This window comes from Artibeus jamaicensis, unplaced genomic scaffold, assembly GCF_021234435.1.
Source record: "Artibeus jamaicensis isolate MK-2021 breed Jamaican fruit bat unplaced genomic scaffold, CSHL_Jam_final contig_525, whole genome shotgun sequence".
Lineage (NCBI taxonomy): Eukaryota > Metazoa > Chordata > Mammalia > Chiroptera > Phyllostomidae > Artibeus > Artibeus jamaicensis.
Window position 1 is genome coordinate 728,123 of NW_026521874.1, and position 24,938 is coordinate 753,060.

The window sequence follows — 24,938 nt, forward strand, 5'->3', positions numbered from 1 at the left end:
TTTATCCTCACCCGAGGACATCTCTTTTCGTGGCTTTTAGAGAGAGGAAAGGAGAGAGAAACATCGATTGGCCGCCTCCCGTACGTGCCCAGACACACGAGCCTGGACCAGGGGACGGAACCCACAACCTTCTGGTTACGGGGTGACACTCTGACCAGCCGGGCCGCCGGCCAGGGCCGCACACCGGCTCTTCCCGGAAGCTCGGGCGAGGGGCCAGGGGCCATGCGGCATGTCTGCGAGCAGGGCGGAACAGAACTCGTCCACGGGGCCTGGCTCTCCGTGGACGCGGGACAAAGGTCCTGGGCTGAGCCTTCCACCCCCTGCTCTGCTGCCCCCACCACAGACATCCGTTTCCTCTGGGGCCACACTGGGCTCGGGGGCTTTTTCTTCCCTCACAAGCATGGTTTGCCTTAGACCTGAGCAGTGCGTCTCCAGCCCCTGGGTCCTGGCAGGCGCCACCGAGAAACCCTCAGACCCAGCGCGAGGGGTCCCCACTCTCCTCAGCCTGAGACTCCAGGGCAGACCCAGGGGCCTACTTAGGTCACCGGAAGTCCCTTCCCACCAGAGGGGCTCGTTGACCCCAGCTGGAAGTCAGGCCTCAGAAGGCCCAGGGCCTGGCCTGCTGTCCAGCACCTCCAGTCTCTGGCAGGACGCTCAGGCCTCCATGGAGACACCCCGCGTACATGTGCCCCAAGGGGAACTCCCCACCCCAGACACTCACACACCGGCTGTGGTCGAGGACCTCACTGGGCTGGCCTCCCCAGCAGCACGGGACCCGAGGCTGAAAATGCTGGTGCGCCTGCCCCCTCGGGGGTCTGCCCGGGGGCCCCTGAAGCGAAGATGATTTCTGCCAAAGAGGCACAGCCTCCCGTCTGCGCCCAGGGCTGACAGCCCTGGCTCCGCCCCCAGTCCTACGTAGAAAGGGCACCCCTTTGGGATCTTACCTCCAGCGGGACCACCTGCATGAGGATGGCGAAGTTGGTGAGGTGCGTGCAGCGGCAGACAGAGTAGCCCAGGGTCCCTTCTGCTAGGACACAGCCCTCGTTCGACCAGACCCCTTGCCCAGAGCTGCGGACAGATGGCGAGACGGTGGGTGGGGGCAGCACGCACCCTGGCCTCGGGCGGAGAGCTGTCCCCATGGTCCACTGCCGAGGGCAGGACCGGGTGGGGTCGGTGGGCCACAGGGACACGGGAGCTCCTTCTGGGATAGGGACATGGTCCGGCCACTTGGCCAGTCACTTTGGACGGCGTCTGGGCCGATGTTCAGGAAAACAGGGAGTGTGACAGCCTAGCGTCCCCTCCAGGGTGCCTCTGAGCCCCACGCGCTGGGCATGTCGGGTGACCACTGAGAGATGAGGATCCACCTTGGGGAGTGGCCACCTAGAAGGTGGGAGACACAGGCGACTGGATGGGGACCAACGGGGGTGGAACACGGAATGTTCATCATGTCTAAGGCAGGAAACATGCATGCTCTCCGTGAGCAGAGCCGCCACGTCCGTCCCTATATCACTGATAAATGGGCCCAAGAGCTTGTCTCCATTTATCAGGAAGGGGGGAGGTCTGCTTCCTCACGGAGGCCCTGGCCCCGGGCACGCTGGTGGCGACCCCCAGCCCTCTGGCCCCCGCGGGCAGTACCTGAAGTCCAGGAAGGCGCAGTACAGGAAGACACGGTTGCTCTCATTGGCGGCCTGGCGGTGCTGCCTGTCCGTCTGCAATGAGAGAATGGCATGCTTCGTGACGCCAGGCCCCCGGGTGATAGCTGCACCCCGCAGCCGCGAGGTGCAAAGCTGCCCCTCTCAGCGGGCCATGGTCCGCCAGGGCCAGCGCAGGCCCGTCCCTCAGGATACTCCTTCCCCAAGTCGGCCTCCCGCCCCCAGGTCTCTGCTCCTCGTGAGTCCCCCTGAGGGACCGCCTGCTCTCCCACCCCACCCTGCTATTTCCCTGCACGCAGCCTTGGTCGCAGGTGGCCTGTGTGAAATCGCTCAGTTTCTGTCTCTGTCAGAGGTGCGCACGGCAGCCTGTGGCTGTCCCCCCTCTGCTGCACCCCAGGGCCTGGCCTGGTGCTCAGCACCCGGCAGGCGCCTACTAAACACTTGTTGAGTGGACGGGCAGAAGAAGGGACAGTCGGTGGATCCCGGACCCTGCTCCCAGGACCCTTGCTCTCACCCAAGAGGTCGGGTGCCAGCTCAGGGTGCACGGCACCCGCCCCTCTGCCCGGATGAGAGGCAGAGCCCCCTCCAGTGACCGACACCAAGAGGCTCGGGGACCCGGCAGCCGCCCCAGAAGGCAGGCTGCTGGCAGGAGGAACTGGGTGGATGGACTCCCGACCAACACGCCGGGCACCTCTAACCTGCTTGCTCGGGGCGCTCTCTCGCCTTCAGCTCTTGTTCATCACTGAGGCGGGTCGGCTGACCCGCCGAGCCGCCCCCTCTGCAGGAGACTGCAGCATGACCTCCCCCTCTGGAAGCTGTCCTGGTGTGCCCCACGGAAGCCCCATGTTCCCCAGTGGTCAGCAAGGCCAGACCCAAAGTGCGCCTCCATCATCGCCTCCTAGAATCTTCTCTGATCGTCCCCATGAGCACATGCGACCACACGAGTGCTGTCCTCTTGCCTTCTTCCTCCAGAGTCTTAGGGTCATTAACGTATCACGGGGCCTCTTAAATCCACTTGTGCAGCCCCCCGGCCAGAACGCCCCTCCCTGAGGCCATGCCCAGTTCCTCTAATTGCCAGTACAGTCGCCTTCTTGGAGATGCCTGTCCATCAGCTCTTCACCTGTGTCCTTCCAATAACACCGAGCTCCCGGGTGTCTGAATGCCACACGCCCGGGGCCACGCTGGGCAATGCTGGTCGGGCCGTGTGGGCAGGCAGCGTGGTCCTGGTTCCTCGGAGAAGCTCTGGAGGGGGCAGCTGTCCAACAGCTGGACCTGCCGGCTGCAGAGCTCGCGGCTGAGAAACCGCAGGGCCGCCCATCCCTGAGCACGCCCGGCTCAGGCAGATAAGCTTCACTGAGAGCCCACAGAGACACTTGGGAGCCCACACAACACAACACTGGCTCGAGAGAGCCCACAACACACCTGAAGACCCCAAGCCTCCATTCATTCTAACCCTGCTCTTCTGGGCTACACCTGCAGTGCTGCCCCGGACAACCCGGCTGGCGCCCCTTCCCACAGTCCCACAGGAGGGTGGTCTCCACGGCTGATCCAGGGCTTCAGAACCTGAAGCCGGGGTGGGGGCAGCCCTGGTCTCAGAAGCCTGTGAGGTGGCAATGCGCTTGGATTTGAGATCCGCTAAAAGTGGAGAGACGCCCCTGCCCCCCCCTCTGTGCTGATGCGAGCCGGCTGTGACTGATGCTCAGACAGGGGAGGAGCCCTGGGTCTGCGGCCATGCAGGGCCACACAAGGCCACCGGTGGGGGAATGGAGGCGTGAGAAACCCACGAAATCGAAGCCCCAAGTCGCAACCTGGCGGGGACCCACCCAGCGTGGGTGCAGCCTCCTTGGCAGTGGCCCTGGGCCCAGGCCCCCCAGCCTGGTGCTGCGCCTCACTTTCATGAGGGGCTGTGTTTGTGGGCTGCTCAGAGCACAGGACAGGGCCCTGCACTGACCCACCCCCATCGGGGCACGGAGGACTGCGAGGGCCCAGCACTGCCTCCCCGGTGACCTCGGGCCCAGCCGGCCCCGCCCCGATGGGGGAACTTAAAACTCTGCCCCACCAACCACAACAAGCCCAGTACGAGTGTGGCCGGCGGGAGGGGTGGGGGCGGAGGGCAGGCGCCGGGGCCAAGGCCGCACCCCGACTGGGAATCTCCTGCCCTCTGTGGGCCCTTCCTGGCGGCTCCTGCCGTGGGAAACGCAGAACCGCTCCCTGTGTGTCTGGAGTCTGCCACCAGACTGGGGTGAAGGCTCTGCCTGGAAAGTCCCCAGGGCTGGGGCCTGGGCCGTCTTATCTGAAGGGAAGGGAAGGAGCTACACAGAAAATACAACATCAGCAAAACCCACCGGGTCTTCCCCGCCTGCCCCCCACACCCTCGCCCTCCAGCCCAGTTGCCGGCCGGCTGCCCAACACACTCTTCTTAAAGGGACAAGGGACAGACGGCTGTCCCCAGTGGGTCACTGGAACTGGGCCTCATTTCCAGGGCCACAGCTTGGAATTTCTCCTGCAGCCAGAAAACCGTCCCGAATCATAAGCTAAAGTATAAGCTCGGATGTCTGTCTGGGAACAGAGTTCACAACTGGAGCAGGTCGACGTCACCTCAGAGCCCATCTGTGCCCTCAAATGGGGGGAAGAAACAACAGTTTTCACAAACTACAAACTACAAACAGAACTCTCTCCCAGCCTGCAGTCGGGGGAATTTGCTGATAATCAGGAAATTTCGATCCTGGGCCCGCCCCGGGGGCCCTGTCAGAATGTCTCGGAGAGTGGAATGGTTTCATTTTCACGCAGATAATGGGATGGCTTTAAAAGGTTATAAAATTCCGATCTCTTTTACAGCCCAATTCTGAAGCTGTTAATAATAACACATCATATTTATGGTCCCTAACCTGCTTACAAACCACATTAAAAGTGATGTTATTTTCCATGAAAAGTGAGCCATTTTACCTAGAAAAGAAAGCAGGGATTTGGAACCTCACAACTGGACTGGCGGAGGGGGAAGGGCCAGGGACACCGGGACACGGGACACCCCCGCTGTGTGTGCTGGGTCACGCATCACTTGTCTCCTGCTTCCACTCTCTGCTCCTGTATTTTCTAAGTTCACGAGGAAAGAAGTTCAGCACAAATTCCTCTAGGCCTGAAACACGCCCACGAAACAAAGGCTTTTCCCCAGAAATTTTCTTCCTACATTTTAAAAAAATTCCCCTGCTGGGAACTGGCCTGCAACCCAGGCATGTGCCCTGACTGGGAATCGAACCTTGATACTCTGGTTCGCAGGCCTGCACTCAATCCACTGAGCTACGCCAGCCAGGGCTCTCTTCCTACATATTAAAACAAGTTTTCCAATGGGTAGAACCGTGACCGGTGGACAGATCTAAAACGAAACACACGGAGGACGTGATTTAACTCCTTGATGGGTGAGGCGACCGCCAAGCTGTTAGCACAGTGTCACTTGGAGGGAGAAGTTGAGACTCCTGCGTCGGACAGGCCACCCCGGAAGCGGGAACACGTTTGCCTCACGGAGACGAAGCTGTCGAAGCAAGATCATGTCCAGGGACGCTCACGTCTGGCCCTCCGTCTCCGCCAGACCAAGTCTCCGCTTCAGTGTGGGCAGCAAAACCAAGCAGAGTGGGGGGCCAGCCCCTGCCCTCTGCGGCCCTCTCTCCCTCCCCGGCCTGCCCAACCTGCTGCGCCGGCCTCGCGGGGCTGGGACTTGGAGACGGGTGCCCTGAGCACGCGGACGCACGGAGCAGCTGTGAGCAGACGCGGTTTCCAAGGAGGGAAAGCAACGTTTACTGCCTGCAAAGGCGCGCATGCGAACGGGAGCAGAGACGCAAACGCAGACGGGGACGCAGACTCGGAACGGGCACAGCAGCGGGGGACGTGCCATCGGTGCCCATCTGGGCTGTGGGAGGTGCCTGCGATGTGTGTGTGTGTGTGGGGGGGCTCCAACAGCCCCAGGACACACGGCATCGCTGTGCCCACGCCCAGGGCCAACGTGCCCGTCTTGTCCGTGGAAGGTGGCCAGGGAGGGGACAGGACTCGGTGCAGACCCAGAACATGACGGGGACAGTCTGAGGGGTCTGAGCCTGGACCTGGGAGAGAGCAACCTGGGCTTGGTGCCCGAGACGGGCGCGCTGGCCCTGGGTGTGGGCACAGCGATGCCGTGTGTCCTGGGGCTGTTGGAGCCCCCACACACACATACACATCACAGGCACTGCACTCAGACAAGGGCCCAGGTGCATTGGGACTCGGCTCTGGACGTGCTGGGGGGTGGGGGGAGCTGTGTTCCTACAGGAGGGACCATCCCCCCATGGGTCACGACGGCCCACCCACCCTCACACCTCCAGCTGCCGAGCATCACAAGAGCATCAGTGTCGTCCCCGAGTCGGGCCCTTAAGGCCCCCCGAGTTGGTACCTCGGATCCTATTGTTCTGGCTGCTCAGAATCTGTTCCCAGCCTTTCAATTTACCCTAAGTCGCCCCTCTCTTCTCCCTCCTCCTCCCTCTCCTCCTAGCTCTCTCTCCCTCTCCCACCCAGTTGTCAGCCTTGCTGACCCACCGCAGCTGCCAGGAAGGCCCAGGAAGCCCCACAGCCAGGACGAGGAGCTACACTGAGGGACCCCAGCCTCCAGCAGGGGAGGACTGCGGGCATTGCCGGTGCTCCCTTGGGGGCTGAGTTCAGGACCAGACGAGACAAAGACAGGAACATGGCGAGAACCATGCTGGTCAGTGGCCCTGGACCTCTTGGAATGGATGGGACCCAGGATGGACCTCCTGCTCCGCTCCTCTGGCCCCAGAGCCCCCTCGCTGCCCAGAGCCCCCGCGGTCACAGAGGCGCAGTCCTGCCCCAGGGAAGCCTGAGGTCCCCGCCCAGGGGCAACCCCAGAGCTCCCACCTACAGTGGAGACTCCCCTTGTGTGTGGGCTGCCGCCTCCCTTCAGCTAAGCTCCTGCGGCCCCTCCCCTCCTGCTCTTTCCTGGGCTAATCAGGGGTCTCTCCTGTCTACAGACACCAGGAGGGGGTGGCCCAGGCTCTGCTGTGCTGTGACAGCCGTGACTCCGGCAGGGCGAGGAAGTGGGACCCCCAACACAAAGCGTTGAAAACACAAGGGGGGAGACGAATGAGTCTGAAGACATCAGCAGGTGAGCTGCCCTTCGCCCTCAGCCGCCCTGGAAGACTGGCTCCCTTCTCGCCCTTAAACAGTTCCCCTACGGTCCAGAAATGCTGAGAAGGCGCCCAGGCGGGGGGGGGGGGTGCTGCTGCTGGGTCCCCCCCCCCCGGGACACGAGGCCCACCCGCTCTCTGCAGCCTGAAGCCTGCCCGCTGGGACGATGCCCGTGGCCCTTGTCATCGAAAACAGAACGCACTCTGCTACTCGAGGGGCCGCCAGTGGGCGTGAGGTGGTGCCGCCGTGCCAGGACAAGGCAAAGCCCCCGCCTCCCGCAGGAGCCCCTGGGACCCCGTGTCCCAGCATGTGCTCCAGGCACTGTGCGGGTGAAGGGCTTGTGCCCAGGTCCCCGGGGACAGGCCCATGGAGAGGAACGGGGGCTTTGGGACCACCCGGGGCAACGTTCACATGCCGAGAAGGAGCCCCTCCTTTTCAGCTCTAAGTGCTGGGGGACCCGTGGCTCCTCCCACAGCACCCACGCCCACGTCACGACCCCTCTGTTCTGGGCGGCTTCTGGCTGCTACCGCCCGAGGACAGGCTGCTCTTTCCCAACAAGCCATTCCTGAAAGCCCACACTGTCCCCTGCAGTCACACCGGCCCAGGTGGCCCACGGTGGCACCTGAAAGGCGCCCCATCCTGTGACCAGCGCTGTGGAGGCAGCTCATGTGGCCGCCTGGAGTGCAGGTCCCGGTGGGTGGACCCGGGGGGCGGGACACTGTGGTCCTGGCCTCACCCTCCCCGCCCACGTGGAGGAGGGAAGTGGGCCCTGGTCCAGATGAGGCTCATCCGTGCAAAGCTGTGCTTGGGGCGCAGATGTGAAGACCGTGAGGGCGGGCACAGGGTGAGGCGGGGTTGAGGCAGAAGGGCGTCGGGGCCGCAAGCCGCTCCCTGTTGGCAGTCACCTGTTGGTGACTCCCTCCGCCCACAGCTCCCAGAGCCGTGCAGCCTCACTGCAGGGAGCTGAGACCGGAGCCCTGATGAGACAAGCCCAGGGCCACTCACGTGCACAGGCCACGCTCCAACCCACACGCAAGACCGCTCTTTTCCCCTGGGCAGTGGCTTTCCCGTGTGTCCCCCAGCCTGGATCCCGGTGTCTTCACTGTCCCTCCACGTTCTCATCCTCCTCCTCTTGCCAGGGAGCCGTGGCTCAGTCCCAACGAGGACCCGGAGCCAATGTCCCCGCCACGCTTCTCCCCCCAGACCGCTTGGCCGCCTGAAGCTCAGGGGGCAGAGCTGTGGAAGAGGGATGCAGGTTCCCAGGCCCCCACTTGGGCCTGGGTGCGGGCGCGTCCCCGAGGCTGGGGAGGCCAGGCCTGAACACGGTGCTTCTGGCCCACGGACACGGCTGACTCCCCAGGGCAGGCGTCTCTCACGCGAACTATAAAAAGTCACAGGACCAACACCCTGTCATCACCGGGGAGCGAGTTACTGATCTGGACGAGAGCTGGGTGGTGCCGGCTGGCCCTGGGCCCCGCCAGTGCACGAAGCCCAACCCTGAACCCCCATCTGCCCCGGCCGGGCTCTTCCCGGAGGCAGGGGCTTGGACCTGGGAAGCCACCATCCCCAGTTCCTGGAAGCCCCAAGGGTGGGGATCTGGGGGGCGCCCCGTAGCTGCCGGAGGGCTGTAAGGGACAGTGTCCTCAGGGACGGGCACTCTACAATGACCAAGGTCCCCACCCACACACCATCCAGGCCCGTTCATGGTCTTGGAAAGTCTGCTGGCCCCACCTATCCTGTGGACGCCTGTTCTTTGGGGCCAGAGGGACCAGCCGGCAGCAGAGGACAAGTTCCCTGTGCTTGAAGGCGGATGTTGCCACGAGACTCAGTTCTGACGGGGGGGGGGGGCACTTGCTACATGGGGGGCCCTTCAGAGGGCCTGACAGGCCCTGAGCCCCCACCTGGACATGAGACATGGAGGTGATGGGCAGAGCACCACGTGGGCTTGGAGGACACGGTCCCCGTCCCGGGACAGGTGGGGTTCCGGGCTGCACCCTGCACGGTCCAGGGTTGTTCACCTCAGAGAGAAAGACAGGTCAGCGGTCAGGCCACCATCATGGGCGGGGGTGGCGGAGGGTGGGGGTGTCGATGACGATGATGTTTTGCAAGAAGCAAAGCCTCCTCCCGGGGCTAGGTGCCTCAACCCCTGATGGCTTGGTCCTCACCTCCCGCCCCCGAGGGCCTCGTCACCTGCACTGCTGCGCCCCCTCGGCTCACATCAGGACACCCGTTGCCCCGAGGGAAAGGGACAGCCCGGCCTCCAGTCTGAGGGGACAGAGGGGCAAAGCCGGCAGCTCCCTGTGTCCTCCACACCCTGTGTCTGGTCTCAGCTGAGCCAGGAGGAGAGGACAAGGCCAACAGTGACCACGAGGACTCGTGCCCTCTGCTCTCTGACCCTCCCCCTGAGGAGGGGCCCTGCCTCCCCTCAGCCCCACAGGAGCCCAGCAGGACAGACGGAGCGGACGGAGCTGTGGACGGTTTGGAGAAGACGCGGGCTGCCTGCTGTGCAGCCTGCCCTCGCGCGCAGACGCCCACTCCGGGCCCCAGGCAGCATCCTCCCGGACCCCTGTGCCCTCGGTCCCGCCGCCCCACAGACGAGCTTCTCCGGGTCTGGCCGAATGTTCGCTTCCTGTGGCTCTGAAGCCACTCCCACCCCAGCTGCTGCTGCCTGGCCTCCAGCCCAGGAAACATTCACACCCCCTGGGCCTCGGCCACTTCAGAACAGGAGCGGCAGGTGGTGGGCTCACCTGGAGCCGTGTCCTCTGTGCGGAGACTTCCCTGCAGGGCTCACGGCTCCCTCACCCCTGCCGACACCCAGTGGCCCACGGTGTTCCATCTGCATGGCCACCCCCCAGAGCCCATGCCCTGCAGTCCTCGGCCTCCCCGATGCCCGAGGCATGGCGTCCACATGGGTGCCAGGACCTGGGGGTGCTCTCAACGGCGAAGGCAGGGGCCTGCAGTGAGCCTGTGGGTGCTGCCTGGGCCTGACTCTCAGACTCACCCAGAGCCCAGCACTGACTTGCTGTGCTCCCCCTTCTGGGGCACAGCACCCAGAACGTTCACCCAGGACAGGCCAGGGCATCCCTGAGACAGAGCCGCCCCACTGACAGCGGTTCCGGCCCAGGGGTTTGCAGCGAGGCCGGGCGGTCCGACAGCCCACACTGCGGGCACCAGCCAGAGCCTCTGCAAGGGCTTCCTGGGAGCGAGCGCCGGCAACCATGCATTTAAACGGGGAGGAGAGTGACTAGACGGGACGGTGCCACCAGCTCTGTAATAAACGTGACTGCCTTGGGACAGGCGGAGAACAGAGAGGGACCGAGAGGGAAATGCCCTCCAGCTGCTGCCGGCCGCTCAGGGGCGACATCTGTCTAGAGGGATCGGAAGGTCGGGGGATGGGAGCCAGCGTGTCCCTGAGGAGCCAGCGGGTGGCCTCCCTGACCACCAAGGCGGCGGTGTGATGGGGGGCATGTCAGTGGGGGCATCGGGTGCAAGATACATCTCTGTGCAAGGTGGGGGGCTGGGGAGCTCGGGGACAGTGAGGGGTCTGTCAGGGACAGTGTGGGTGTGACGGGGCAGACGGGACACAGGAGCAGAGTCCTGACGGTGACAGGTCCCGTGACACAGGGCAGAGGGAGGCGCATGTGCCCCGCAGTGAGGGAAGCCAGGTGTCCCCTCGGGGACACGGACCCGGACGCCCCGCGCCGGGCGCACGTGGATGCAGGGAGAGCCGGAGCCCAGGCCCGGCGAGCCGGCAGCCGACGCAGGGGACCACCTCCCACTCGCTGACCCGCTGCCACTGAGCGTCTCCCCTCTCCGACTCCACCGCCCGGCGGTGAGGAAGGGCAGGTCCGGCTTAGACACCCAAACTGAATTTAAAAACGGGGACAGGAGCTGTGTTGGGAGACGTGTCCCAAAGGGGAACCGGACAGGAGCTCGGGCAGCGGGCAGTTGTCTGACCGGGTGTAAGCAGGAGATCCCCACTATGGGACAGGCCTGGGGGCCCCACGGGGCCGCACCCCACTCTGTGCCAGGAAAACCGGGCACCTGCACCCTGGGCCCAAGGCCTCGCTCCCCTCTGTGTAGAGGGGACACACCTCTGCACCCACCTCTTTTCCGAGCCTCTGCCCTGGGACAACTCATTTCAACCCCAGGGGGAGGGCCTCCAAACCGTCCTCAGAAACGTGGGAGCAGCCTGGGCCCTGGACAGTGCTTGGCACGGCAGCCCTCAGCCACCGTCCCTCTGGAATGATAAACATCCCCTGCGCTTCCCTGCGGCCGGGCCGCGCTCAGAAACTCTGTTTCAAAAATAACTACAGCAACCGACCATTAAACCAGGGCTGCTTTCCAATCGACCTTTTCTTTTTCTCCCTTTCCAAACTGGCACCTTGGGGACTTCGTGGAGCCCAAAATGCAGACTTCCATAAATGTGCCCTGGTGGCCTCTAAGCCTGCAGATCCCCAGCTCACTGCAGCTGGGAAGCGGGGGCTGTGTCAGGAAGACCGCCGCCCCCGCCCCCCACTGCCCTGCAAGGTGCTCACGCTGGCTTCTGGACCCAACGGAGACGAGACAGTGTGAAGGACCGGCGGAACACGACGCCCGAGCCCCCGCCCAGAGCCCCGCCGCGCAGACAGGCCCGCCAAGCTCCCCGCACCTCCACGGCTGAAGACCGCGTGTCCTCAGGGAAACACGTCGCCTCCAGAGACCACGGGGCTGCCCGTCCCAGCTGATGCTGCCGCGCCAGCCTCCCCCGCAGCCTGGGCCCAGGTCCCCGCAGAGCTGTCCGCACCTGCCCGGGCCTCGCTGAGGGGCAGGAACCCACGGTCCCCCAGGGTGGCTAATTCGAGGCTCTGCCGCTCCCGACACCCCTACCCGGCTGGGTCGCGACGGCTGCACGAGACTCTAACCTGGAAGACCTGTTCTGTGCCAACCGTGGTCAGCAGCCAAAATGCTGGTGTCCTGACACGAGCCACACCCACGCACTCGAGGGCGACAGGAGAGGTCGCAGGGTGGGGACCCGCCGGAGCCTCGCCTCCCAGTTCTCTCTGGGGATAGGCCGGTGCCCGGGCCACCTGCTGTGTGAAGCGCGGCCGCCTGCCTGTGACGCTGACTCCGAACTGCAACCGAAGGGCGGGATGTGACCATATCGACGCCGCCGCACGACGAGGGACACACAGGAATGCTGTCCTGTTGTGCGGTTTGGAAGTTTAAAATCATTTCAAATAAAATGCCAAAAGAAAACAACACAGGGGCTGCAAACCGGTGACCGTACTGGGGGATCCGACCCGCAGGCTGACTTTGGGTGGTAAAAGCCAGTTCGAATCAGCTGCCGACCGCACGTGCAGAGACGTGATCTGAAACCCAGATTCACGGCTCCCCGCAAACCCCGGAAGCCGGGCAGCAGCTGCCGCACAGACTTGGGGTGGCAGGCGCCCAGTAGGACCCACGTTCCCGAGCCTGCGCATGGCGCCAGTGGCTGCAGGAACCCCAGACCCGAGCCTGCGGCCCAGTGCTCCAGGGGACGCTGAACCCCTTGGACCCCGCCCCTGAGCCCACGACGTCTCGGACTCGAACGCAAGGCGGCTCTAGGAGGTGCCTGTGCCTCTAGTTCCCCTCAACACCCCTCACGGGAGCAGTTCAGCCCCTGACACCTCAGTCCCAGGGCTTGTCCACCCCTCACTTTCAGCGTCTCATGGCCACACGACCAACCCCCACCGCTAGAAGCGCTGAAACTTCCCTCCAGGGCACAGGCTCAGTGAGGCTGAGCCCTCCGAGTACACCTCCTGAGCCCACGTCACTCTAGCCAGCCGTGAGCACTGTCCCCAGAGAAACATGCAAACACACGGACAGCGCCGCGGCTCTCAGATGGGCCATGTGGATGCTGGGGCTGAGCCTCTGCTCCGACAGAAAGCTCACCGAGGCCCCGGGAGGGGAGAAGCAAGGACTGCTGTGGGGGCCACCAGCTACCCAGTGGGCCTCCTTGGGGACACGGTCCAAGTGACACACACCAGTGACAGAAGGACACATGCCGTGTGATGCCACCTGTATGAGGTCCCCAGACTCACCAAATTCACGAATGATGACGGTGGTGGTGCCGGGGGCTGGGCGGGGGAGGGACCGTTAATGGGACCAGAGCGTCAGTGTGGGAAGATGGAAGGTTGTGGGGAGGACGGTGGGGACGGTGGCACAAGGGGGCGACTGTGCCGCGTGCTGCTGAGACGCGAACTTATGAGCAGTCAAGGTGGAAATTTCTGTTGTGTGTATTTTATGATAATCTTTCAAAAATGTAAGTGCTTTGTGGCTTTTTGCGGGGGGTGCTGGAGAAGAACTGTTGGCAGGCGGAGGACGGAGCCAGAGAGAAGGCTCGGCGGGAGGGCGGGGCCTCGAGGACCGGCGAGCTCTGGACAAGAGGGGGACACACCCGTCTCTGAGAACATGGGGGACAGTGGGGGCCCCGAGGATGAGTGGTGGGTGCAGCGGTCCTGTCCGGGGCGCCGACCCCCTGGGGACTCCAGGACACGGCGGTGGTGCAGCTGGCGTCTCAGGGGACCCAGGGGGAGGTGAGGGGGCTGGGGAGCTGCCTCCCTCCCTGCCCTCTGAGGAGCGGGAGTAAAGACTCATGGACACACTAAGGAGGCTGCGAACACAGTGGCCAGCACGCAGTAGGTCTTCAGTTAGTGTTGGGAAGCAGATGCAGCAGGATGGAAAGAGCCGGAACATGCCAGCGGCAGATGCCTCCAGTGTGATGGTGAACGACTGTGGGTCTGCTGTGTTTCTCGGTGAAGCCCTGGAAACACGGGCCGTCCAGCCCTGAGCCGACTGTCCCTCGGGCACGTTCTCGGCGTGAGAGCATCTGCACCTTTTCTACGGGATGGTGGCACATCTGCGCCCCCCCCCCCCCCCCGCACGTTGGCCACACAGCCCCTCACCCAGAACCTGAGCTCGGAGGACGGCGGTGCCTCGGTCCCGCTGGCGGCCAGCTGCGCAGTGAGAACTGCCTCTCCCCACCAGGAAGGACATTGGCTGTGAATCGGAACCCACGCTCCCCACACACCCGTGAAGCTGTGCCTGCCTCAGAGCCCGTTCCACCCCATGCCCGGGGCTGCTCAGGCTGTGCGGCCACCTCACGCCGCCTGTAGGGACCTCCCTGGCACTTGAGCGGGGTCCCCTGGCCCAGGCCTGCTGGGCGGCACCGAGAGCTGCGTAGATCCTTTATACGGCGACCGGGATGACCAAAGTCCCTCCAAGCCACATCAAAGAGCAGAAATGAGGGCGCACAGCCCTGACTCACCAGCTTGTGCACCAGACGCACGGTGACCAGCGGGGAGGCCGACAGGTTCTGGGAGAGCGCGGGCGGCGGGGCGACCTCCAGGGAGATGAGGTAGCTGGCGGCGGACAGCAGGCAGCCCTGGTAGGCCGTGGCCTCGGCAATCCTGGGGAATCGGTGGGGGGGGGAGTCACCACACAGAGGAAAGGGGGCGCACGGCGAGAAGCCCGACCTGCTGGCCATGGAGTCTTTGGGGACGGAGCTCTGGTTTCCAGCGGCCAGGGCCGGCCGCCCGCTCCGGGTGGGGCGGGTCCCGGGCTTGGCATTGGAACCTGACATCGGAGCCACCGGAGTCCCGTGGCTCAGACCTGGTCCCTCTGAGGTCCGATGCCGGCACCACAGGTGGGATGGGCCCTGGCCTCCCAGAGTTTACTGACTTTTTTTTTTTTGCATTTTACATTTTTCTTTTCATTTACTTTACCAGGTGACACTGGGTCACAAAATCACGCAGGTCGCAGGTGCGGTTCCACCACACGCCCCTCGAATCCTCGGCACCAACGCAGGGTCTGCAACGTGGTGGGAGCAGCCCCGCACGACGGCCCCGGGACTGCGAGGGACACAGAGGTCTCTCCCCGGGAGACGAGCTGCTCCCTGTGGTCTGGGGAGGGCTGACCCACCCGGGGCCCTAGGAGTCATGTGAGCTCAACTGGCCAATGAGAGAGCAGGACCCTTCAGCCCCCATGACTCGGGTACCAGGATGGGCCCATGACACAAACGGGCCCAGCACAGCTATCCCTGGGTCTCCACGGGGTGGGGGTCATGTAAACAGACCCGGCCAATGAGTGGGCAGGATCCTCTGGCCACACGATTGGGCACATGACCCAAGAGGGTCAGCTGCAGCCCTCCCTGGTCCCCACGGATGCAACAGGAAAGAGGGTACCCTCCTTCTGGCCCTGTACCCCAACCTGCGCAGGCCCGCAGCCACCAGAGCCAGCTGTGCCCCCAGGCGGGGCCTTCTGGAAATGAGCCCACACGCAGGAGACGGAAGCAGGAGACTGAGGCAGGCCTGGAGGGTCCTCCGGGTCCAGCCGAGCCTGAGGCCGACACGCTCCTGCCCTTCCCAAGCCCCTGGGCCCTCCGTCCCCAGCCTTCCACGTGAGCGGATATGTCCAGCCTAGTCCTGGCTGACAGAGGCACATGCCACCGTCTCAGTCTACGGAAGTGGAACCTGAGACCGGGGCGGTCGAGGCAGGAGTCACCCGCTAGCTCCAGGTGGCCGCTCCGTGACCCAGCCTGTGGTCCTGGCCGCCGCACTCTCAGCCTGCCCCCCGGGGCTTGCCCAGGCAGGAGTCCTTGCGTCTCCTTCTAGGGGCCGTGGTCCCCTCGCACAGACGCTGCGGCACTGGCTGCTGGCATCAGGAGGCCTCAGGCACAATATTGTGGGCGCCCATGACGGGGAAGTGGGCATGTCACTGTGGTCAGGGACCCTGAGGACACACACGCTCGCGCACACACACGCCCCCCCGTCTCCTCTGTGCTGTGTGACCCCGGAGACTCACTTGGTGCTGTCTGGCCGGATGCTTCTCAGGTAGCGGTGCATCGTGTGGTACAGCAGGCCCACGACGGTGGTCCAGGCTGGGGGAGAACAGGGGGACGGGCCCTTCGTCAGCGTTGCAGGTGACGAGCAGGAGAAACACAAACCCCCAGCCAGGCCCCCTTGCTCGACAATGCAGGCCCTCACCCAAGAACCAGGGAAAAAGGAAGTGAGGGACCCTCCCGGGACTCTGTGTCTCATCAGCTGTGACAGCGACTCTGCTGGTCCCCAAGCCAATTCTAGACGGCAGACACTGCCGCTCCCAGGGGGCAGGCAGTCCTGGCCCGGGGTGGACCCCAAAGGCCCAGGCCCCTGCAGGTCATGCACGCGGGGCCAGCCTGCAGCCCTGCAGCATGGGCACGGGTGTTTGCCGTCTGCCTGCGGGGTGTTCAGAGCCACGCCGCCCTGAGCGGGCAGTCACCCCTGTCCTTCCCGCCTGCACCTGGGCTCACCTCTCTGCCGCGACAACCTTGGGGGAGGGGCCCCTTTTATGTTGTTCCCCACCCCTAGTTCGGGGAGGACTTCCCGAGTTCTTCAGGGATATTTGTGGGGAATTTAATATTCTGGGAACATAGTTAAAAATTCGAATTGCACCACGGGTTCCATTCTGGTGTAAGGGCTTTGCTCCGTCAATTGTCCTGACAATGTTACGAGTCAGGGGCCGGGGGCCAGACCATCAGCACTGGGGTCCAGCCTGGCCACCGAGCTGGAGGCATTTTTGCACGGGGAGGGCATGCGGCTGTGGCCTGACCAGCCTGGGACTCCGAGCCTTTCTCATGGGTCCCACAGCCGGTGAAAAGGCCACATGTGTGGCTGGGGGGCCATGGCATCGTCTGCAGCCCCCTTTCTGAAGTTCATCTGAGTGTGGGGGACGGTCCCCTGGGAGCAGGACAGGGCCACTGCCCCAGGTGCCTTTCACACCGGCAAGGGGGTGACAGGAGCAGAGGTGGGCTCTGCACTGGGGTAGCGAGGACTCCACTGGGGAGGGGACACCACGGCCGGACACCACGGGCCTTGCCCCGCAGGGTTTCACCCCGGGGACGTCTGTGCTCTGGTCGGAGGGTTGGGAGCTGAGAACCCCTGACTCTCCCTGACTGTCCGAGGCCCTGGGATGGAGGGACATGCACTTTCACTTTTGGAGTGATCAGAGGGGACAGACACGGCCAGAGCCGCCTGGAGTTGGAGACAGCTGTCCCAGTCCCCTGGGTGGCACATTCCACCTGCAGGGGGTGGAGCCAGGGCCCCTGACAGGCCAGCTGCAGGCCACCCTGGGGGGAGAGAGGCCACATCTGCTCCTGTTCAGCCATATTGTCATGTCTGGGGACACCTGGTGTCCTTCCCAGTGGACCAGAGCCACCCAGAGGCCTGTGTGGAACGCAGGTCCCAGCCTGCACCTGCTCCGCCTGGTTCACTGGATGGAGTAAGCATCTGAGGTGCTTCCCATGATGCACCTGTGTTCCCGGGGACAGAACTGCTCCCACAGGAACAGGTGAGGCCCGAGGGCAGCTCATCGGCCAAGTGCCCCATCAGGGCCCTCCCAGAGTGGAGGGCCTTGGGGAAGACCGCTGTGTACCCCGCCGCCCTCCCCGACCCCCCGAGGGCCCGGCGCACACACCGTGGCTGTGGAAGGCCTCGTGCGGAATCTCGATGTAGCTGTGGCCCTGGGCTGGGAAGCGGTAGTGGGAGAAGTTCAAGGTCTTGGGCAGGAGCTTGGCCACGGAGAACTCTGAGGGGAGGTGGGAGAGGCCAGCTGGTCAGTACCTCCAGGCCCGTACCACCGGCTTCTGCCTTCTGTAGCAGAACACGCTCCCGGGGGTGTAAGTGCCTCACAAAATGGGGACCTGAAAAATGAGAGACTGGGACGTACATTCGCGTGCCCATCTGGCTGGCGCTCAGGTGACGCAGTGGCAGTGCCAGGCGCCCACACGGACTCTAACAGCAGAGCCTGCTTCCCACCCCGAACCCACGCACAACGGGGGCCTGGCCCGTCACCACCGAACGCCACGGGGTGCCGTGTGTGCGTCACACTCAGCACCTGCTCTCCCCCGGTCTCCCCCCCGAGTGCGGCTCGTGAAGGACAATGGAGCCAGTGGACAGGGGGGTGTGAGGCAGCCGAGCCGGTGTGTGTGTGATGGACGCAGGGTCCGGTGGGGCACAGCCCCAGGGAGGCCACCCCCCACATCTCAGCCTGCCCACGTGTCCCCCCACTGGCCCGCCCAGCACCTGCCAAGGAGGAGGAGCCCGTGAAGGCGACCCGGGACCCGTCGGCGCGCAGGTTGGAGGAGATGTGCCTCATGACGGTGTCCACGGTCTCTACCAGGCCCGGCACCGTGGCGTCATCCTGGTAACAACACAGGAGGGCACTGGGACACAGAGCTGCGGGACCCTCCAGTGCCCCAGACGCACAAAGCCAAGTTCATGCCCGCTCCGTGGACGCTGGTTCCAAGGAAGGACACCCAGTGTCCCCTGAGTCACTGGGGCTGGGCTCTGTCCTCACGACGACCAGGTGAGGAGGAGGTGAGCCAATCTACCACGACCCCCGTATTTCTCAGGCCTGGAGGTGACCCGAGGCCACTCAGCCGGCCGAGCTCCAGGGACATGGAGCCAGTCACACTGGGGGACAGACACCCGTCCCAGCTTCACTCTGAACTCACTGAGGGGGCTCAGCAGGTCCCTGCCCTGCCCACAAGGAGGGGCCAATCTCTCCCGAGTCCCCTCAGGGAGACCGGGCCATTTTTTAGCCACGCCAGGAAGACAAGCGGGTCCCCAGGGTGGGCGCTGTTTGCACATCTGGACCCCCCTCTATCTCACCTCGGACACGGCCGTCCAGCTGGGCAGCAGCAGCAGTTCTCCCACTGTTCGCAGGAAGGTCTAGGGGAGGCAGAAGGACACGGCTGCCCACGCGCCCTCCGGCCTCGGGACCGCAAGACCGCCCACGCCCGTGCACCTGCCGGCCTGCTGCCGGACGGGGGCTCTGCTGCCGACACCGTCCTGGCGCCATGCTCACTGCCAGGCGGACAGTGGCCTGCGGCCCACGGCGGAGTCTGCCAGAGACCCAGCTCCGCCCCTCGCTGGGTGCCAGCGGGGCTCAGACCAGGAGTAGCCGCCCAGATGCCTACGGGCCAGCCGGCCAGCGCCGGGGACACAGCACCAGGGCCTGGGCCCTGTGCAGGAGGCCCCGCTGCGCCGTTAGAGCTGGCTGGGGTGGCCACACCCTCTGGTTGCTTGTGACAAGCCTGAAATCCTGAGCTTTATGTCAGAGCTCCTGGTTTTTTTAGGTCTGAGTAGGTGGAGCAGCCTGCACCTGCCCGCCGTGGTCTGGTGGCCACCGGGAGCCCGGGCTCGGGAGGGCTTTACCTCGGTCAGGTTCCGTGCCGTGTCCTGGGAGAGGGTTTTGTCGGGTAAGCTGAGGGACACGTTCTGAAGGTAACTCAGCACCACCCCGGGGTTCTGGAAGTTCCTCCGCTCCTCCGTCAGGTTGGCTATGATGGGGCGGTAGGCGTCGGTGGGCACCTGGAAGCAGGTCCGAGGCGTGAGCTCCTGCCGAGAACGGGGGCCGGCACCCCTTCCCCGTGCCCCCGCCTCTGGTCCCACGCCGGCCTCCACAGCGACAGTGAGGACAGCCCTCCCAGGGCAGACGCCGCCCCGGGCCCTGTGTTAACATTCCCTCCTCACCGCAGCCTCAGGAAATCCGCACCCGTTTCCTGGGTGACGCTAAGCCCAGAGGGACTCAGGCCAAACCCAGTGTTAGAGCTGGGATTTGAACCCACGCAGGCGGCTCAGGGTGTGCAGCTCGCGGCTACATCAGAGCCGTCTGGTCGCACATCGAGCCCCAGAGGGACGTCCTCTGTGTGCACGGACCCCTTTCTCACGTGCCAGAACAGAGGGGCACAGAGAGAAACCAAGCCCGAGGGCCGCTGTGCAGCGCGCCCGGGAAAGGCCCCAGCGCCGGGCTGTCGGGTGACGTCTCCCTGTTCTGTGTGTTTCTCAGGCCCCTGGGGCCGCGGCCACACAGAGCAGACGGTTCCCGTCAGTGCCTCCCGGCACCCGGCGCGGCACCCACTCTGGCCTCCCCTCCATGTATCACGTCTTCCAGGACCCACGCTGCCCACAGGGGACATTGGGCTGCCCAGTGGGCTCTCGGTGGTCTTGCACGGAGCCCGGCGAGACCAGCACACGGGGACACACGTCTGCTCACCGGAGTGCCGGCCGCAGGCGTCACAAGGAGGCTGGGCGGCGTCGGGGACGGCCCGCTGTGCTTTCCTGGGGGGAATTGAGAGCGATCAGTCAAAGACCGAAATACAGGCCCTGCGTCCCCTAAGGAAGCCCCGTCCTTATTCGAAACTCCCCCTGCTTCAGACACAGCCACGAGAGGCCGGGGGCCGTGAGCCGTGAGCGGGACGGTTTCTGGAGAGATAAAGGGCCAATACATGAGCTGAGCGGGCAGTTTGTATCGGTTCCCAGGTCGAATTATTTTTCCATTTGTATTCTCCAAGCTTGAATAAATTTATACAGCCTCCCCAACTCCAAGCCAATAAAGAGCCAAAAGAAATGGGCTTTGACCGCGTCCAGAAGTAAAAGACAAACTGCCGGTCGCCGGCAGGGACACTCCTCCATCAGCCCCTCCCTCCAGACAGAGGTGGGGTACTCCTTCCATTGAGAACTCCACTTGGTTAGTCGTGAATGGTGCCATGTAGCTCATTGTGGATGGTTACGCGTAGTTATAAAGAGTGAAGGCAATCCTACACCCAGGGCCCGGCCAAGTGCACTCTCCCTGGTTTGGGGAAGTCCTGGAAGGTCACTTTGGGTGACCCAGAGGGCGCCCTCGTCACCCCCTGTTCACTCTAGGAGAGCCGGCCCTGGGCTGGGGTGGGCTGGGGAGAAGGCGGGACACCGGCGGGACACCTGCAAGGAGAGACACTCTCCTTTCCCAGGCAGAGTGCCGCTCACCCCGCAGTGCCAAGGACTCACAGAGGAGCCGCCCCCGAGAGCCACTCGGTCAAGCCAAGGACAAGAAATGAGTGTCCCACCGTCTGTCTGTCCGACCCGCATTTGATGACCAAGGAGAGGAATGAGAGGCACCAGTGTGCCCTGTCCTTGGGCGGCCGGGGTCCCCGCCGCCCCTGTGTGCGCACCTGGAGTGTCTAGCGCCCCAGGGAAATGCCGCCCCGCCACGGCAGCCTGCACAGCTGGGCCACGCACTCCTGTGCTGGGTGAAACCCAGCGGGTGACGAGCGGTCCTCACTGTGCCTTGGTGGGTTAGGAAGGGTCACGCCCTCTGGGCAGAGCATGCTGATGGGGTCAGATGAGGGCCCCCGGCAGGTCACTTGGAGACACGTCCCTCCAGGCACTGCTGCCCCAGGTTTCCCCACAGGGGGGTCCCTGTGCGGAGAACAGGTCCCCTCCTGGGGACACAGCACCCCTAGGCCCTGCCAGGCGTCAGCCCAGCTGCTAGTCAGAGCGCGGTGGCCTGACGTGGCTCTGGGGACGCCAGGGTCACTTTCCTACACATGCTCTACCCCGTGTACCCTGACACAGAGCAGGTCCCCACGGGACCTGGTCCTCCAGTGGGTCCAGACCCGGCCCAGCCGTGGCTCCCCAGAACGTCAGCAGCACCGCCCACCCCCAGAGACTCGCACAGCCCTTCCCCAGGCACAGAGCTCCCGAAACGCTGCCCAGGTGGGGCCCCTGAGCCCAGAGATGTCCTGTGACAAGGGTCTGCTGTGGCAGCTGCCAGAACCAGTGTCACTGGAGCCGTGGGCTGTCGGGAAGGCAGGGTCTGCCCGTGGTCCTCTGTGACACAGACATCTGCCACGTCGGTGTGACAAGTCCCTGGCTGCTGGACCGTAACGGGCGGTTGATCGATTCCCTCTGTCCTCCTGAAGGACACTCTATTCTGTCCCGTCACTTCCGTGAAAGGGAATGAATTTCATTTTCTAGTGACAGATGGGAGTGTCAGCGGCTGCAGGGGGCACAGCAGGCGTCCCGGTGCTGCTGAGAGACCAGCGCCCAGCTTCCCCGGGGCCTCAGACAAGGCCGAGCCCACCCCACAGCCTCGCCAGGGTCGGGGGCCCAGGCTGCCGGGAGTCAGCACACCCAACCCCCCAGCCACAGTGAGGGGTCCCGCAAAGTGCGGGCACCAGCTGGGCAGAGGAGAGTTGGGGCCAGTCCTCTCTCGGGAGGTCGCCGGAGAAGGAGGGGAACCTGACTCTGGGGGAATGGCAGCCACATTACCACCTCAAGGAAGCTCGGGAGGCAAGGTCAGACGGAGGTCCCTCATGACATCATCTGAGGACCTGGATCAAGCCAGTTCTGAAGCAGGTGCTCCCATGGTTTCCATTATGTGAGATTTTAAAAAACTCCCTCTTGGCTTAAGTTGTCATTGTTGGGTTTTCTGTCACGGGCTCATCCGAGTCCCGACAACTGAGAGGCTCCGTGTCTGGACCTGGGCCGTTCACCCCCGACCCTGACCCCCGCGTCCTGAGTGCTCCGGGGTCGGTGCAACAGCCAGACAAGGAATGTCTGTGACGTGCTGTGTGGTGACTGTGCCTTGTGGCCAGATTTTTTCACATAAAAATGAAGAAACAGCGTACTTTCTTGTGGGTAGAATGAAAATGGAATTGCAGGGAAAGTAAACATTCATTTGAGCCTTGGCTGGTGTGGCTCAGTGGACTGAGTGCCGGCCTGCGAACCAAAGGGTCGCTGGTTCGATTCCTGGTCAGGGCACATGCCCGGGCTGTGGGCCAGGTCCTCAGTAGGAGGCATGTGAGAGGCAGCCACATATCGATGTTTCTCTCCCTCTCTCCCTTCCCCTTTGCCCAAAATTAAATAGATAAAATCTTAAAAATTCATGCTGAAATGTGTGGGGACACGGTCCCGCGCTCCAGCCTCACGCCTCGTCACGGCTCATCACGCCTCCTCACGACTCCCCTTCCCAGCCCCAGGCTCAGGGCAGGGTGTCGGGTGTCAGCCCTTCACGGACGCGGGGACCAGGGTTTGCAGAGAGGAAGAGACGCGAGGTCGCGTGTCCCACGGTCCCGGTCACAGGGAACGCCCAGGGTGGGCAAACCCGCAGAGGGGGACAGTTAACAGTGGTCCCAGGTGGGGGGGCGAGGGGGTGGGAGGCGCAGACGGGAGTGAGGGCTCGTGGGGCCGGCCCCTCGGGGGCTGGGGGTGTCTGCAGCCTGGTGTGAGCACGGGGCGCTCCCCCCCGCGGTGCTTTGCGGCAGACGTCGTACGGATCTTACCTCAGTGCAAAACCCACCCGACCCAAACAAAGACGGGACCTCCCAGTTCCCAGGACTCACGGGAGCTGGGGGCGACTTGAACCCAGGCTCCCCACCCGCCCCCCCCCGCCCCGGCCCCCGCTGTGCCGGGCAGGGAGGGCCCACCAATGAGCGGGCGTGCGGGCAGCTGACAGAAAACATGCATCAGTCTGATGCACGGACAGGCCTGGATCTTTTGCTCCCCAAGGCTTTCTGGAATCATCCGTCACACAGACTCAGAGACTCCTGGTCTCCGGAGGCCATTAATCTGAGTGAGTTTCTGGCAGATGGCGAGTTCCTGTTCCCTCCGCCTTGGGGAACAGGTGTTCTAGGAAAAGCCGTGGTATTTATGAGGCTCGTCAGATGCTGCACCGGCCACGGCAAGGAGGCATGCTGGGGGGGGAAGGCACCCCAGGGCAGACGCCTGCCGGCCCGGCCCCACCACGCGGGGCCTACCCTGCCCCACCACGCGGGGCCCACCCTGCCCCGCCTGGCCCCTCACTGACCTACGGCCGCCCTGAAGTACAAGGCGATCTCCTCCGGGGTCAGCGCCCGCTCCCAGATGATGAGCTCGTCAAACGCCCCGCTCTCGTAGCACCCGCTCCGCTCCTGCCCCGAGCTGATCACCAGGTTGGCGCTGGGCTCCCCGTAGGCGTGAGCCGCTTTCCCGCGGGGGTCCGCCGTGCTCAGGGTCCCGTTGACGTAGACCTTCAGGCCCTCCTTGGACTTCCAGGTGAACAGGACGTGCGTCCAGTAGGGGCCTGGGAAGAGCGAGACCGCCATGCCGCGCGCCGTGGGAGGGGGCGCCAGGCGCTTGCCTCGCCGGGTTTTGGGGACACTGCTCATTCTTGACGTGACTGGTCCCCGCCACCTTGAGCGAGTGCTCACGTAGGTCCTAACACAGACCTGGCCTTCCTCCGTCCTCTGGGGCATAGGAGGGGAGCTACCCCGACCCCCCAAATCCCGAAGCAGTTCGAGGAGATCCTTTGCTATTTTAAATAAGAGCCTTTTCTCTTTTAAACTAAGATGAAAAAAAAACCCCAATGGCCATAAGTTATTCAGGACATTCTTTAAATCCTAAACTTAAAGCCCAAACTAACCATCTTCAGTTCTGACTCAGAATATGAGACATTAACCAAGTACGGCCCCCCCCCCCGCCCCACTCTGTAGGGGCCGGGACCACCCTCCACCCAGGGCTCCTGTGCACTGATCCTGCCGGCACGAGGGCCGAGTTCAGCAGCTGGAAGCGTGACCATGTGACTCTGCCCTGCAAGGGCCCTGGCCCGGTCTGCACGTGCCGTGTCCACACGCCCTCGTGGATGTGCTCCCGGGAGGAACCGGTCTCCCCTGGACCCGGGAGCCCCCTGAACTGGCCCATCGGTTCCACCAGACCCCCTGCTCCAGGCTGAGCACCTTTCTGACTCCGAGCCTCCTCGGCACGCAGACCTAAGTTGGCTCTAAGTACTGTTGCCCGTGGGTGGGGAGCAACTAGACACAACCGTCAACGGGCCTGTGAAGAGCGCACTGCCTGGCGCAGGGTCTCCAGCTCCCCGCTTCCTGGGGTGGGAGCAGCCAGGGCTCAGCTGACTCCACCTTAAAACACTTATGGGCCCCATGAGGTGCCTGGCACCGTGCCAGTCCCCCAGGGCAGGGCGCTAGGACCCACGTAGGAGCCTCTGATGGCAGCTGCGACGTGCCAAGAGCCACAAACGGGGTGCGGGCAGTTCTGGGGGGGCGGGGCTGAGGTCACCTCTGGTCCCCAAGACCAGAGAGGACAAAAGTGCAAGAGCCTCTCAAGGTTCACGTTCACTCGATCCTCCTCTTTGATGGGGCGGAGGGACGAGGCTGGCCCCTCGTGCACGTCGGCACTGGACTCTCGCGGGCGTCCAGCACGCAGGCTGCTGTCCGGCTGGTGCTAGGGACGAGGAAGCCGAGGCAGCTGCAGGGGAGTCGGCGCCCACACAGTGCACGCGGCACAAGGGACTGGGCCCAGGCCG

The 24,938-nt window shown here is 64.1% G+C and overlaps 1 protein-coding gene across 2 annotated transcripts in view; it reads right to left on the reverse strand.

Moving 5' to 3' along the window:
* ADGRD1 (adhesion G protein-coupled receptor D1) overlaps positions 1–24,938 on the reverse strand; it is a 62,577-nt gene that overhangs the window by 20,441 nt on the left and 17,198 nt on the right. For both annotated transcript variants that reach the window (XM_037161157.2, XM_037161155.2), the window contains 10 exons: positions 23,448–23,702; positions 19,875–19,939; positions 19,034–19,189; positions 18,488–18,547; positions 17,900–18,017; positions 17,292–17,402; positions 15,642–15,717; positions 14,107–14,248; positions 1,636–1,709; positions 945–1,068 (listed from right to left, as the gene is read on the reverse strand). In XM_037161157.2, the coding sequence (XP_037017052.2) occupies positions 945–1,068; positions 1,636–1,709; positions 14,107–14,248; positions 15,642–15,717; positions 17,292–17,402; positions 17,900–18,017; positions 18,488–18,547; positions 19,034–19,189; positions 19,875–19,939; positions 23,448–23,702 (1,181 nt within the window). The remainder of the gene's footprint in view (positions 1–944; positions 1,069–1,635; positions 1,710–14,106; positions 14,249–15,641; positions 15,718–17,291; positions 17,403–17,899; positions 18,018–18,487; positions 18,548–19,033; positions 19,190–19,874; positions 19,940–23,447; positions 23,703–24,938) is intronic.